We start from the raw sequence: 13,406 nt of genomic DNA on the forward strand, positions 1-13,406 counted from the left end.
CCTTCAGGGGGAGCCTGTTGGGGAGGGACTAGCACACCCACCCAGAGACCCACGAGGCAGCTTATTCCACCCTCCGGTGCTCATACATCAATAATAGCCACAGTGGAGAAATAAAGACACCCCTGCGGAACTGCCCGATGCTGTGGAGAAAGCTAGGGTAGCAGTTTGAAACAGAATGGAACAAAGCTTAAAAACAGGTTAGTCTCTGAGTCCTAAATAACATTCAGGATGAAAGGAAAAAAAGAAAGAAAAAAACTTACCCTGAGGTCTATGGTGGTCAAGTAATCATGGGGCAGGCCACTGTCATTTGGCAATCCAGCCAGGTGGCCATGAACTTTTTGGTTCTGTTTACAGAAAAATTTTAATGAAGTTCGAGAAGTCAGCACTGCAAGGTGCGAAGAGACTTTAAAAAATAAGTGTATCGCAATTAGCAAAACAACAAAAGGACTCGGAGAGGTTTGCTATCATCAAACTCATTGTTGCCTGGGGCCTCAACATGTCATTTGGACTGAAAGTTGATGGAAGTCCCCGGGAAGAGGCCAGACCTGTGCCACCACACTGAATCCACGTGTGAGCTCCACTCCCAGCCACGGGGACCAGAGAACAGGCCCCGCTTTTCCCAAGGCCGCCAGCTCGGAGCTGCTGTGCCATCTAGTGTCTCAGAGAAGACTCAACTCTCTTCCCTGGCCTTCAACAAAGGTTCTCCTCTTCATCTACCCCATGCCTTCAAAGAGCACCTGACAAATCGACAACGGAGCATTCCCCACACAATCACTGAACAAAGCCACATTTTAAAAGCAGGTTTCTCCTGGCAAACAGTGGCATTAAGCACCTCTCATGCTTTGGTCTTTACAGGGGTAACAGAGAAAAAAAATCGAGAAGAGATTTTTCCCTGTAAATCAGCTCCCAGCCTGTTCAGACAGGAATGAAAGGGTCCCAAGGACTGAAGGCAATTTGGCTTTCAAGAGTCAAGGGAACACTGTGCCCGGAGCAGGAGGAGGGATCTCCCAGGCACCTTCACAGAGTAACCGATGAGGCTGGAGAACTGAATTGACTCTTGGGCAGCTCTGAGTGGCAGCCAGTGAATGTACCTCGTCTTTACTTGTCCTTCTCCAGATGTCACAGGGAGAGATATTAGGCATCCCTGCTTCTTTACAAACCTGCATGGTGCCACACTGATGTGGATTTGTCGGATCCTGCTGTGGAAAGGCCTAGTTTCTGCAGGGGATGCATTCTGGCAGCAGTGTCTAGTTACAGACAAGATAATAAATGGGGATGGATGGAGGAGCAGTTTATACATTAAAGGATGGGAGGGCTCAGGTGATATTGGAAGCCGCTGGTAAATACAGTTTTATCAAGGAATTTATCAAGGTCAGGGAGAGAGAGAGAAATCCTCCGTTACTGGAATGTGGATAAAATGAGGGATTCATCCAGCCACCAAGCAAATGGTTGACACGAACAGAGATAAAACATGCGAGTGAGAAAGCAGATAACCCAGTTTCTCTGGATCTGCCACCTAGTAGACCTATTCCCTGGTGCACCGGGAAAATACAGAAAAGTCAACATTGTAAGCCTCCATGTAAGCTGCAGTCAAGCTTAAAAACACAGGAAACACTTCACTGCATTTTTCTGGGGGTGGGAATGCAACACTGCTCCTCGGCCAAGCTGCCTTTACTGCTTATAAAGCCACTTCTCCAACTGGGGTCATTTTCCAATCCCGCTAAGATCTTCTTCAGAACTCACCTCTTCCCCCCTTACTGGTAAGTTTGCTGCCGTTTCCCACCCCCTTGTAGATGAACCAGCAACTTGTGTTTCCTTCCTTAACTTCCCAGAATCTTTGCTTCTTAACATTGGATCTTAAGTGTTAGAATCATTCTAGGAGCCTGGTGATTTGACATTTAAAGTGTTCTGCCCAGCCCTGGCTGGGTGGCTTGGTTGGTTGGAGCATTGTCCCCTAAACCAAAAGGTTGTGGGTTCGATTCCCAGCCAGGGAACATACCTAGGTTGTGGGTTCTATCCCCTATCAGGGCATGTACAGTAGGCAACTGATGGATGTTTCCTTCTCACATTAATGTTTCTCTTTGTACCTTTCTCTCTCCCTAAAATTAATACACACATCCTTGGGTGAGGATTAAAAATAATAAAGTCAAAATGAAGTGTCCTGCCTGCTATGTCTGCTCACCTCCCTGCCACACCACCACCCCCTCGCCTTATCTTAGACCAGAAAAGAGCATTTTAAGTTTATCAGATGCAATTAGGCGTTTTTTAGTTCTGATAGCAAAGCCTGTGTACACAGGGATTCTTTCCATCCTTGTAAAGTTAGCAATGAATACAGTTTATAGCTGCTCTAAAGGGCAAATGGCTTATGAATATTTGTGAGAAGTGAAGTCACCCCCATCAGAATCAGGGGGAAGGCGCACATACTTCAGGGCTTCTGAGTACTAAGTGTATTTAAGACAACATGATTTAAAATTTTTCATTTTTAGAACACTAAATATTCCCAACATCCTTCCAGCAAAAGTATTTACTACAAGGACATGCTAGACATTTAACATCAGAACATTTAGAAGGTGCAACTGTAAATATTTTCCTTTAAAACACCTAAGCAGAAAGTTGAAAAAAAATTGGATGGAATCAGCTAGTATAGCTGGCTGCCTTTGTGTATGAGGCAGGTACACACACACACACATCACACACACATATGTATGCATGCACATACACATTATACACACCCACACATGTATGTATATGCATACGCGCCACACGTTATATATGCACACACACAGTATACACATGTGTGTATACATATACATGTTTGTGCACACGTCTACATATGCATGTGTATCTACATATACACATGTGTACTTCTCAAGTACACACATATATATATATACACACATATTAGGTGGAAATGCAAACTTTTTTAGAAGTTAGCTGCTAAAAATGCATTATTATATTTTCCTTGTAAAAATTAATTCTTAACTAATCAGGGACAGAAGGATCATTCCTATTTCTTTGGATTTCACTGCTTGCTTAGTAAATCCACCAGAGAGGACAAAGTTGAGGCAACCTAGTAGAGAGGAAAGGATGTTAGACATAGAAAAATGAAACTGGATTTTGGAGTAAGCAGGAGGGTTCAGTTCCTGCTTCAGCCTCGCGTGCTACTGGGTGATGTTCAGGAAGGTAGTTGACAAGCTCAAGTTCTTCACTTGTAAATTGTGGGGAATAGGCCTACTCAGTTCACAGAGTTATTCTGAGATTTGTAGAGGGGCTATATGGAGATTACTATATAAACTTTAGGGTGATTCATTTATTAATTATTAATTTTTATTAGTAATTTTGGCTAGGAGGTTGAGCAAATATTTTTCTAGAGTAGATGGTACATTTGTACTCCACTCAGGTATATGGTAATAACTGAATTAGATAAGATTTGTCTGTAACAATTATTTTTATATCATATTTCCCCAACATATTTCTTCCCTAGTGCTTAAAGGGCAAACCCAAGAGGCCCCTTTGAATCCTTTCAGCCCAGGATGGCTGGGTGCAGAGCATAGTAATGCACACAGGCTCTAGGGTCAGACGGACCTGGATCAGATCCTGGGCCCATCCCCTCTGGGATAAACACAGGCAAGTGACTTAGCCTGAGCCTGTCTCCTAGTCCATAAAATGGGGATGATATAAATAACTACTGAATAGTTCTGTTGGAAGAATTGAATTAGATCATCATCAAACCCAGTGCCTAGCACCCACGAGCTCAATAACTGTTGGCTGTAATTAAACACAATCCCCTTTTGTGAAGGTAATAGAGAGTAAGTAGACATTATTGGCCTCAGTTTATAGCTTAGAAGATGTGTTGTCTGGAGTTGTTGGGCGATTTACTAGTAAACTGGTAAGACTGGAATTCAGGGCTCTTGCGCTCAGGATGTCTTTGACTTCATGAGCAGACACTTGGGTCAAATGCATGTATCTCAAATGCTGTCATTAAATTTTCAAAACATAATTAATTTTAATCCATAAAACTCAGTATCCGATGTTCTGTCTTTGGTCTCAACCCCTCCAAACCATTCTTCACAGACAACAAAGAAACCTGCCTGCTGCAAAGATGACCACACTGCGCTTCCTTTTAAAATCTCCAGTGGTGCCCCAAGTGGCTACTAATACCCAAGGTACACAGAGGGTAGCAGACCCCTTCAGTCTGACCTGGGCCTCACTCGAAGCCACATTCACTGGCACTCCTGGTCTGGGCCCTCCTCCGGTGAGAATCAGCTTACTGTGCCCTGAGGGAACTTTCCTGGCATCACCTTGCCTCCCCCCTACCCCTGCTGGGAGTTCTTTCTTTGTTCGAGGAAGAAGAGCACTAAAATATTGTGCTCCACTGCTGTTAAGAAGAAAGGGCTTGAAAAAGTAAAGTACAGGGGACCTAGTCAACAATACTGTAATAACCATGCATGGTGCCAGGTGGGTACTGGAAATATTGGGGGGGATCACTTTATAAGGTGCCTGAATGTCTAACTGCTTTGCCTTGTACCCGAAACTAATACAAAATAATGGTGAATGCAAACTGTAACTGAAACATAAAATTAAAAATATAATAAAATAAAAGAAGAAAGGGCTTGAGAATTAACCTAAACATCCAGCAATGACAAGCTGAATATATTCATGAACATGAGGATAAATTACTATGCACCTACTAAAAATCCCAACTTTAAAGAATATTTAAGGTGAAGGGAGAATGACATGATAAATGTTATTAAATGTAAAAAGAGAGAAATAGAAATAGAACCAGAGGGATAAATACCAAAATGTTAACAACAATTATTTCTGGGAGGTGGGATAGCAAGTGTCACTTACGGTCTTTACCTCTTTTCAGTTTCCAAAATTTCTACAGGGAACAGATTGACTTGAACAACCAGAAGTCATTAAAATCGTGAGGTCATCTTACAATGAACCCTAGGCTACCAATGGGAGCTAGATCCACTTTCCCCTCCCCAAACCTGAACCCTCGAGGCAGCACTTCAAAGGCTGGTTTCTGGGGCAGGTCACCGTGAGGGGTTGGGGAAATTGCTTTCATACAGGGGAGGCAAATCCAACCCCAAGAAATGGCCCACATAATGCAATCCTTTCTTCTGGTAAATTCTACAGGCTTCCACTAGGCACAGTAATCTTTCGAGGTGGGGCGGCAGGGGGGCGGGCAATGGCGAAGTTTGTCCTGATGTGAAGGGAAAGATGCACAGTGGGTTTATTTCATTAAGGTTAGGCTCTTTCAGTCGTGCTTCTCTTCTCCTCTCATCTGCATCTGAGAATGGACTTGACAACTCTGAACCTACCCTTGGCACACTCCAACAAAAATCAGAACCCTAGGCACCGCTGACTGTAGGTTTGCGAATCTGGGTTCCGCTGAGGAAGCAAACTTTCCTGTCATTAATCAGGATTTCAAATTTTACACCCTCAAAAACAGGTTGGGCAAATAAAGACCCTATTAAAACAGGCTCTACTAATTAAGAGAAAATACCCAGCTTCTCAAGTGCCCTCTAGAGCAAGTGTGTGGAACAGCTAACACCACCCTCTGCCCCCGCCCCCAACACCTTTCCCACCATTTTTATGTCATCTTAAATTGTTTCCTTTTAACCTGATGCCCTATAGCATATGCTAAAAAATATTTTTGCATAAAATAAATGAACTGAAGTTTCTGAATTTCAAACAGTCCAGAACCTGCCACAATTCTCTTGTTATATATATGTAGTAAATAAACATTTTATATAATACATTTAGTACATAATAATAAATGTTAAAAATTCATATTTTGTCTGCTCAAGTCTCACTGACAATCTCTTTCTGAACTACTTAAGCCTCCAGGCTATTAGGGAATTTCAGAATTGCAGACCTACCCAGAATTAGATTTGAAAAACGGCATCTACTTCATTTCTCTCCCACCTCTAGGCTGGGTTCTTACAGGTCATTCTACCTAGTGGAGCCTTATATGTATCTCGCTTTACTTGGAAGGGGAGGTTGGGAGACTTGTATGGCAAGAGCCTCCTTTGTGCCCCTGAAGCCTTCTTTCACCCAGCTGGCTTCACGTTTACACCCCCTGCTGGTCACTCTGCATCCTTTTGCCCATGACCCCCTATCCACAGCTTCTGCTCCAAGTTAGCCAGGATGTACGTTCCTACTGTAAAGGTCTGCATTGTATCTTTTTGCTGTAGGGTAACCTCTGGTTTGCAGGCTTGTAAACAAAGCAAAATCAAAACAATAGGCTCCAAGGCCTCATTTTAGGTTTGACGGCCCTGTCTGCGAGCTTTTACAACAGCACCGTCAAACTGTCATTGTTCTATGGCACTTGCCCCCAGATGCCATCCAGGTCTGCACCTGTGAAACCAGCACAGGCATTGTGAGTCACTCTGCCTGCCACCACATAAAAAGCTAATTTCACATTCAGAATGTATGTTTTTTCCCCCAATACCAATAGCAACAAGAGTGTGCCAAAAAATTCCCCTGAGGCTCTATTCTGTTTTTTAAACTACAGAACATTCTTTCATAGTTTGACAGTTAAAATGCCGCAGTTAATGTAATAAACAGAGAATTTTTCTAAGTAGCCTGTCAAAACAAGTGACACTTTTTTTCCCCCTCTAGCGAGTCTCAGATTCAGAACAATAGGAAGTACCTTTCAAAGCAACATCTTCATTATACAATCAAATTCTCAAAGTAATCTTCTCATCAAAGAATATTGTGTTATTCCTTTCCCAGTAATTATCAGAGTTCTGCAACCCCCCTGGCAGTGGTGACTGTTATAAAACGCAGCTGTGCTGAGTTAAAAACCGGGGGATCCTGCTCTGGTCCATACAGAGCCAGTGCATCTCACGCCTCCCCATTTCTGAATGACTTGGCAGTTGGGACAGAAAGTCAACATTTTTAGGACCTATGAACCCACTCTCACGTTTCCAAGAGCAAAGTGCTCAGGTGGTCTCTTCAAAGACAGCAGTGATACTGGAAATTCTTGATCAACTAAGCTATTTTCTTTCCACTTAAGTAAAATAAGGTAGAAGCTCCAAAAGTTATCATATTTTTTAAAAAGTGTGTGTGTGTGTAGTTTGAAAGTCTCTCTCGTTAAATAATGTCCTCCTCTTTTAGTTTCCCATGTCTTGGAAGCTGGCTGTCTTTGCGATAGAAAGAAAACCCAAGAACACAGACTCAAAAGTGGAACCACCAGCCCACTTCCAATGTTTGCAGTTTCATAAGATGTGGGAGGTGGGAAATCCCAAGGGCGCCGAAAATAATTCTGGTGAAACCTGCTCTTTAACAACCAGTGATAGGCTGGAAAATTTCAATCTTTGCAATGTAATTTTCTCTGAAGAATCTTTGGGCTGCCAAGGATCATGCAACTCATCACTTCAGGGGAGAAAAATGAAGCACAGGAACAGAATTCCATTCCTAAGGGTGACTCATGAAACCAGCTCTCGGGTTCTTGTGAGGGTAAATCAAACAATTAGCGCGAAGCTGCTTAGCAGGCACCTAGCACGTAGCAGGCACTCAATAAATATCTGTTTCATCTGAATCTGATTTGGGAGTGCCTCTCCCACTGAATTACAAACTCCCCAAAGGCAGGAACCATTTCATTACTTTTTTAAGCCTCTTTGGTATATACTCAAAACTCTTTGTAAATAGAATGACATTTCTGCCTCCCTTGGTCAGAGTTCAAAAACCGAGGGAACATTAGCCAAGCTGTACATTCATGGGGATATGGCTCTTTCTAACTCCCACAGCAGACGAAATCCCCCTCTGCATATTATATTCTATTATCACCCATCACATTTCCTTTGCCGTACACAATGCGGCTGTGACAAAATGACTGCTTGCATAGCCAGTTGTGTAAGGTCTGTCTCCTGCACCAGAAGAGAGCTTCAGGAAGGAAATGCAACCCTCTCATTCAGTGCTGCAGCCTTAGCCACTAACATAGTATCCAGAACAAAATAGATGTTAAATAAACATTGGTTAAATGAATAAAGAAATGAATGGAGTAAAATGAGGTATGTTTTTCCTTTTAAGAAACTCAGGCTTACAGCCATGTTCAACAGGGGCATTCTTTCCAGGACAGCTTCTCCTTTCTCAGGGCTCTGGTGTTAAGGGGTGTTAAGCATCCTTGATTCCAGTTACTGGCCAGTGAACGCCAGCAGTGGGGCCCCTCACATACTGAGACAACCAAACATCCCCCCGTATTTCCAAATGCCCCTAGGGGGCTGTCCCATCTCGGATTCAGGACCCCTGCACGGTGCTGGCTTTAATGAAAGGGGCATTAGAAACAGCAGGAAGGGGATGGATCCAGGAAACGACGGAGTAAAGACGATGGGGCAATGGGTCGTGGAGAAGAGAGCGGAGCATTCTGACAGGAAAGAACAGCATGGCTTAGAAAGGTGGTGTTTGGGTTCTCCAGGCCCTGGGGACTCATGTCCCCTCTGCCACTGCCCCTATGATCTTTCAGGGCAGACAGAGCACACCTTGCTTGAAAAGGTTTCTTGGATGCTACTTATAATTAATGTCTGTGAAACTCTAGCTTTCTGTTTGATACTTGAGATTTTTCTAAGAAAAAATTTTTCTAATAAAAACTTTTTGTTTGAAGAAACAAAAATTTGAAGCAGAAAACCAAATTTTGTTTGTTTGTTTGCAGCTAAAGGAGGGGAAAACCAATAGACCCAGAGTCAAGGAGGCAAGGCCTTTAAACACATGGTAGGGGACATTAAGACCCAAGAGAAAGTCTTGACAAAGGGGACATGGTGTGATAAAAAGTGAAGTATATTGAAAAGCCTTGTGCAGCACTAAGTAAGGACAAGTCAAAGGGGAAGAACCCTGGGGAAAGGAAAGAAAGGTGAGCTGAAAGGCTATTATGAGTTGGTGTGAGGGGCGGACACTGAGGTAGCTGGTCTGAAGGACATCCCACTTTGGGAAAGTGACCAGTGGACACAGAAGACATGTGAAGTTCAACCCTCTTGTGGGACCCGCTAATAAAGGGAGGTCCGCCAAGCCAGTGACTCAGCGCTGACATCCACAGCTGGCTGGCACTGGCTGCAGGGTGGAGAACCGTTTCGTTCCCAGCAGGAAAACATGAGCCTGTGGGTGGTGCTTCTGGAACCAGGTGCCAAGCTGTCCCTTATCGAAGAGTCCCCTGAAGGGACCATGGTGTGTGCTTCTGTGTGTCCCCCCTAGCAATTCGGAGAGCTCCCTGAAAGGAAGAGGGGCTCCCTCCTTCTTTCTGAATTGATCTGATTAAACAGCTGAAATTCTCAACTTCGGCTGCTCCAGGAGGGAAGGCAGGTTTTGGCTGAGAGAGAAGGGAGAGGGTGCCTCCCTGGCCGAATGGAGGCCCCAAGGCCTAAACAGAGCAGTATGCTTTTCTTTAGCATGTGTCTTTAAGGTAAAGAGCAGAAGGCTCAGAACAGGGTGAAAGGATGTGCTGAATGAATCAATGAATGAATGAATGAATGAGTGCAAGCACAGGCCTGAGGTCTGCAGTTCCGACAGCCTCTGCCTGGTCACATTGGGAAGAAAGGGGCTGTGACGGTCTGGCATGGAAACAGAGCGGTTTGTTGTCAGTGGCCAAAGGTCGCTTAACACATGCACTCAGTTTTGATCCTGAGCCAACCACTAAAAAAATCGCTATGTTTTTAATGCATGGAAAAGGGAAATAAAATTATCTGGCTCAAAAACAAAAGAGGAAAGAGACAAACACTGCTGTTTCACCCTTCAGAGTCTCTCCTCTGGCCCTGGGTGAGGCCAGAGCTTTTGAAAATCAGCCCGTGCTCCCCCAGAGTGCGCCTGCCCACGCGGTGTCCCTGGCGCCAGGTGGGCGCCGCGCTCTTACTCACGATTTGCGGAGGATCATCCGCATGTGGGCATCGGGGCCCATCTGTGACAGCAGCAGCATGGTGTCCTGGAACTCCTCATCACACTCCTTCTTCTCCTCCTCGGTGGGCAAAGGAGCATCCTCGTGCTCGTCATCCAGAAATCGATAAAATAAATATTTGTCCTGGAAATGATGCTCTTGGTCCACTGTGGGAAACATGGGGGCGAGTGTCAGCTGGTGCACCTCTGCCTCCCGGCCCTGGTTACCAGAAACAAATGGACGACGCCGGCAAGACAGCCGACTGGTAGCAAAACAGTGAGACTGCTCGGCCTTCTCACTCCGCCTGCCTAGGGCAGTGCAGCTGCAGGACGTGGTCTCCCAGCTGCGGCCAGGCACCTCGCAGCTCCCTCCGACACGCCCGTCTCCTGGACCACCCCAGGACTCTTGTAGGACAACCTGCCAACTTGTCTGAGATGAGCAAAAATTACCCTGATGACATTTTCTGGCATGTGGCACATCTTCCCCCAAAAGGGAAAGTAGCCAATTGCCAGATCATGCTCTAACTTGAAAGTACAGACTTAAAAAAAACTTACTTTGTTGGGATAAGAATCCATGTTTTTCTTACTATATATACTGTTCATAAACATATTTGTCTACACTTTAAAAAATTAGAGTAAAATTGTTTGAACAAAGCTGACTAGACCAAGCTTCTAGGTCACATACTCCCAACCTACCCCTAGGAAGATTTAATGGTAGTTCCCATCCAGTTCTGACTTTTTAAAGTTTTTTTCCCTTGTTTCCTCTAAACAAAAAGATTTAGATATGGAAGGACTAAGTTAGGGAACTTAGCTCAGAATCCCTCATCTCTACGTCTCAAAGCTTTGAAGCCCCCTTTCAGGTCAGAGCATCACCACTGACAAAAGATAAAGAGAAGGGGAAAACGTGATCCCAGAACAGCACCTCGGGGCGGAGTGTTGGAAATGCATTCGCAGGACCTGTTCCGGACCCACTGCATCAGAATCTGTATTTCAGTGAGAGTCCCGCGTGGCTGGTATGTGCATTAAAGTCTGAGAAACACTGGCAAGGCCATCTGTAGGTTCCCAGATCCCGGTGAATTGAGTGAAAGATTTTAATAGTTGGGCCATTTGGAAAAGTTGTCTTCATACAAATAGCACATGCAGTTCAGCCGCAGTCACACCCCAGGCCCGAATAGCTACTCTGCAGAGATCAGGGGCTGCCACCGCGGAGCACATTCCTGATTTTAAATGCGGTCCTCCTGTGGGTGTGCAGATTGGTCCCCCGTTGACCCTGGTCAACAGCAGCTTCGGGACTCAGTACTTTCTTCCTAGTCATCGGCCCAGCCACCCATCTCATTGCTCTTCATTCTGCCCCTGCACCAGAATGCGTTGCTGTGCGGTGCTCAGAGTATAATCATGCCATCCATGAACCGTGAATGCAAACTAATAAACATAATTGGAGCTGATGCACTCGGGTTGCAATTCCATTTTCCTTTATACAGTCTCCCAGCTTAGGAAGGTACAGCGGTGGAACGCAGCAATCAATAGTACCCACTTGCTCGCTGCATTTGTATTGCTAAATGAAGATGCTAAGCTGGAGGCTCGCGAAGGGGATCATAATTCTTTCTTGCCCATTTGGGAGTTTGGCAACAACTTACCCAGGGAAATGCATTTAGCATTTCTTGAGGGTTTTCCAGGCACTGTGGCTCGACTTACCATGGTTGAGGACACCGTCTTCCACCAGAACTTGCCACATGCCGACGGCTTGAGTTCGGGAGTGAACGCACGGAGTCTGCTGCAGCATCCAGTCCACCAGCTCAGTTCCCACACAGCATTGTCTAGGGGGAGGTGGGACCCAAAGAATGGGAGGTCAGCCCCTCCCAGACGAAGATGTGTCTTTTGAGAGGAGACCCTCTAGAGAGCTTAGTGCTCTTCCACCATATGGTGCAGGCAAAGCACCACATGGTGTGGTTTCAGGTTCTCAAACTCAAGTACGAACCAATAAAACCACTCTGCTCAGGAGAGAACCTTCTAAGCAGGGCTGGCTAAACACAAGAGCATTACTGGTTGCAGCGCCAGGGGAGACCAAAGGGCTGCTAGACAGGAAGCATTATCTGGCAAGTCAAACAGTGCGGGGCCAGAAACTCTTTCATCTTGCACCTGTCTCAGGAAATCTCAGTGTAAAACGAAGAAAAGCAAATTCTGACTTCCTTCCCCGGAGCCTTGTGAGGAATGAGTTAATGTTTGTGAGGCACTTGGAGGTGCTCCATGAAGGGGGCTGTGTAAGTGCAAAATTATATAGCACTTTATATTTTCAAGTAATACTACTGATCTTCCTCAGAGGGGTGTTGGGAGAAACAAGCAATTAGCGATGCAAATCTCTCAGAAATAAGTTCCATGTAATGAGTATCAGCACTTCCACAGAGCCTGACGTCTGAAGAGCTCCATGCTTCCTGTAGTCACACGTTCATCCCTAAGGTGCCCCTCTGCAGTAGGTGGGTCAGGGTGGGCAAACTACATGCATCAGCTAGGAAACATATAATCACATACACACACACACAACTTTAAATAAAGCCTTCAGTGGGGTGACAAAGAAGGGCAGGGGTCGGTGGCATCATGGTTCAAGGGAAGAAACGGAATCAAGTCCTAGGGATGGATCCCAAGGGCAATGGGACAGACAGGGAGTCACAGAGCAGCTGGGTCTGAGTCACTGGTGGCCTCCCTCCCCTGCTAAGGATGTCACCAGCTCTGGGGCTCAGGATGAGCCTAGATCAAGACCAGGGAGCAACTCTGTAGTCTTAACTGGAGGAGATTCCTGGTGCTGTTGGCACTTTAGAAAGAGGCTTAGCCTGGGAGGACCAGGTCTGCGACTTCTTAGCTATATGACTTTGGCTATATTGTTTCAACTCTCTGGTTCTCAGTTGCTCATCTGTAAAAGAAAAGCGGAGGAAAAGATGGCCTCTGAGGCCATCTCCAGTTCTAACGTTCTAGGAACTGAAATTTATCAGAGCTTCTTGGATGTCCCGATTCAGGGCTGACCTTAAAATGTTTCACAAGGAGGATGTCCTGAGAAGGTCATTAGAGGTCTGGGGCTATGCTGATTACAGTCTACACCCACACAGTGGGGCTGCAGTGGGCAAGGAGGCACCTGGTTACTCTTCATTCTGAACCAAACATACAATCTTTCAAAATATTCCTCTTCTAATTTGAGAATTTATCAATGGGCTAAGTCTTAGAGAAGTATAAGAAAATCAACCTCATGTGGTCTTTAGCTCAGTGACACCCTTTACTAACAAGAACACATGGAATTAGGATGATCCCGGCTCACGTGGGCCCTGGTGCAGGGCACGAGAATCCGGCAGTGAGAGCACAGGATGAAGACACCAAGCTGTGTCACCTGTAGCTCAAGCAATCCCTGGGTTTCCCCTCTGTTAACCATCCCTGGCCACTTTAGAAGTGACAGCAGATCACTAGCAGAGTGATCATTAGGGAAGATACTGCATCTGGGGAGACTTCAACCCCTTAATACTGCAGCAATGGTATAATAGGGTGAG

At 45.2% G+C, this 13,406-nt stretch overlaps 1 protein-coding gene across 10 annotated transcripts in view; it reads right to left on the reverse strand.

The window, feature by feature from the left end:
• Positions 1-13,406, reverse strand: part of RAPGEF4 (Rap guanine nucleotide exchange factor 4) — a 287,261-nt gene that overhangs the window by 72,955 nt on the left and 200,900 nt on the right. For all 10 annotated transcript variants that reach the window (XM_037044442.1, XM_037044441.1, XM_037044444.1 and 7 more), the window contains 2 exons: positions 11,569-11,690; positions 9,858-10,041 (listed from right to left, as the gene is read on the reverse strand). In XM_037044442.1, the coding sequence (XP_036900337.1) occupies positions 9,858-10,041; positions 11,569-11,690 (306 nt within the window). The remainder of the gene's footprint in view (positions 1-9,857; positions 10,042-11,568; positions 11,691-13,406) is intronic.

This window comes from Sturnira hondurensis, unplaced genomic scaffold (assembly GCF_014824575.4).
Source record: "Sturnira hondurensis isolate 20B ecotype Veracruz unplaced genomic scaffold, ASM1482457v3 Scaffold0004136, whole genome shotgun sequence".
NCBI classification, from domain to species: domain Eukaryota; kingdom Metazoa; phylum Chordata; class Mammalia; order Chiroptera; family Phyllostomidae; genus Sturnira; species Sturnira hondurensis.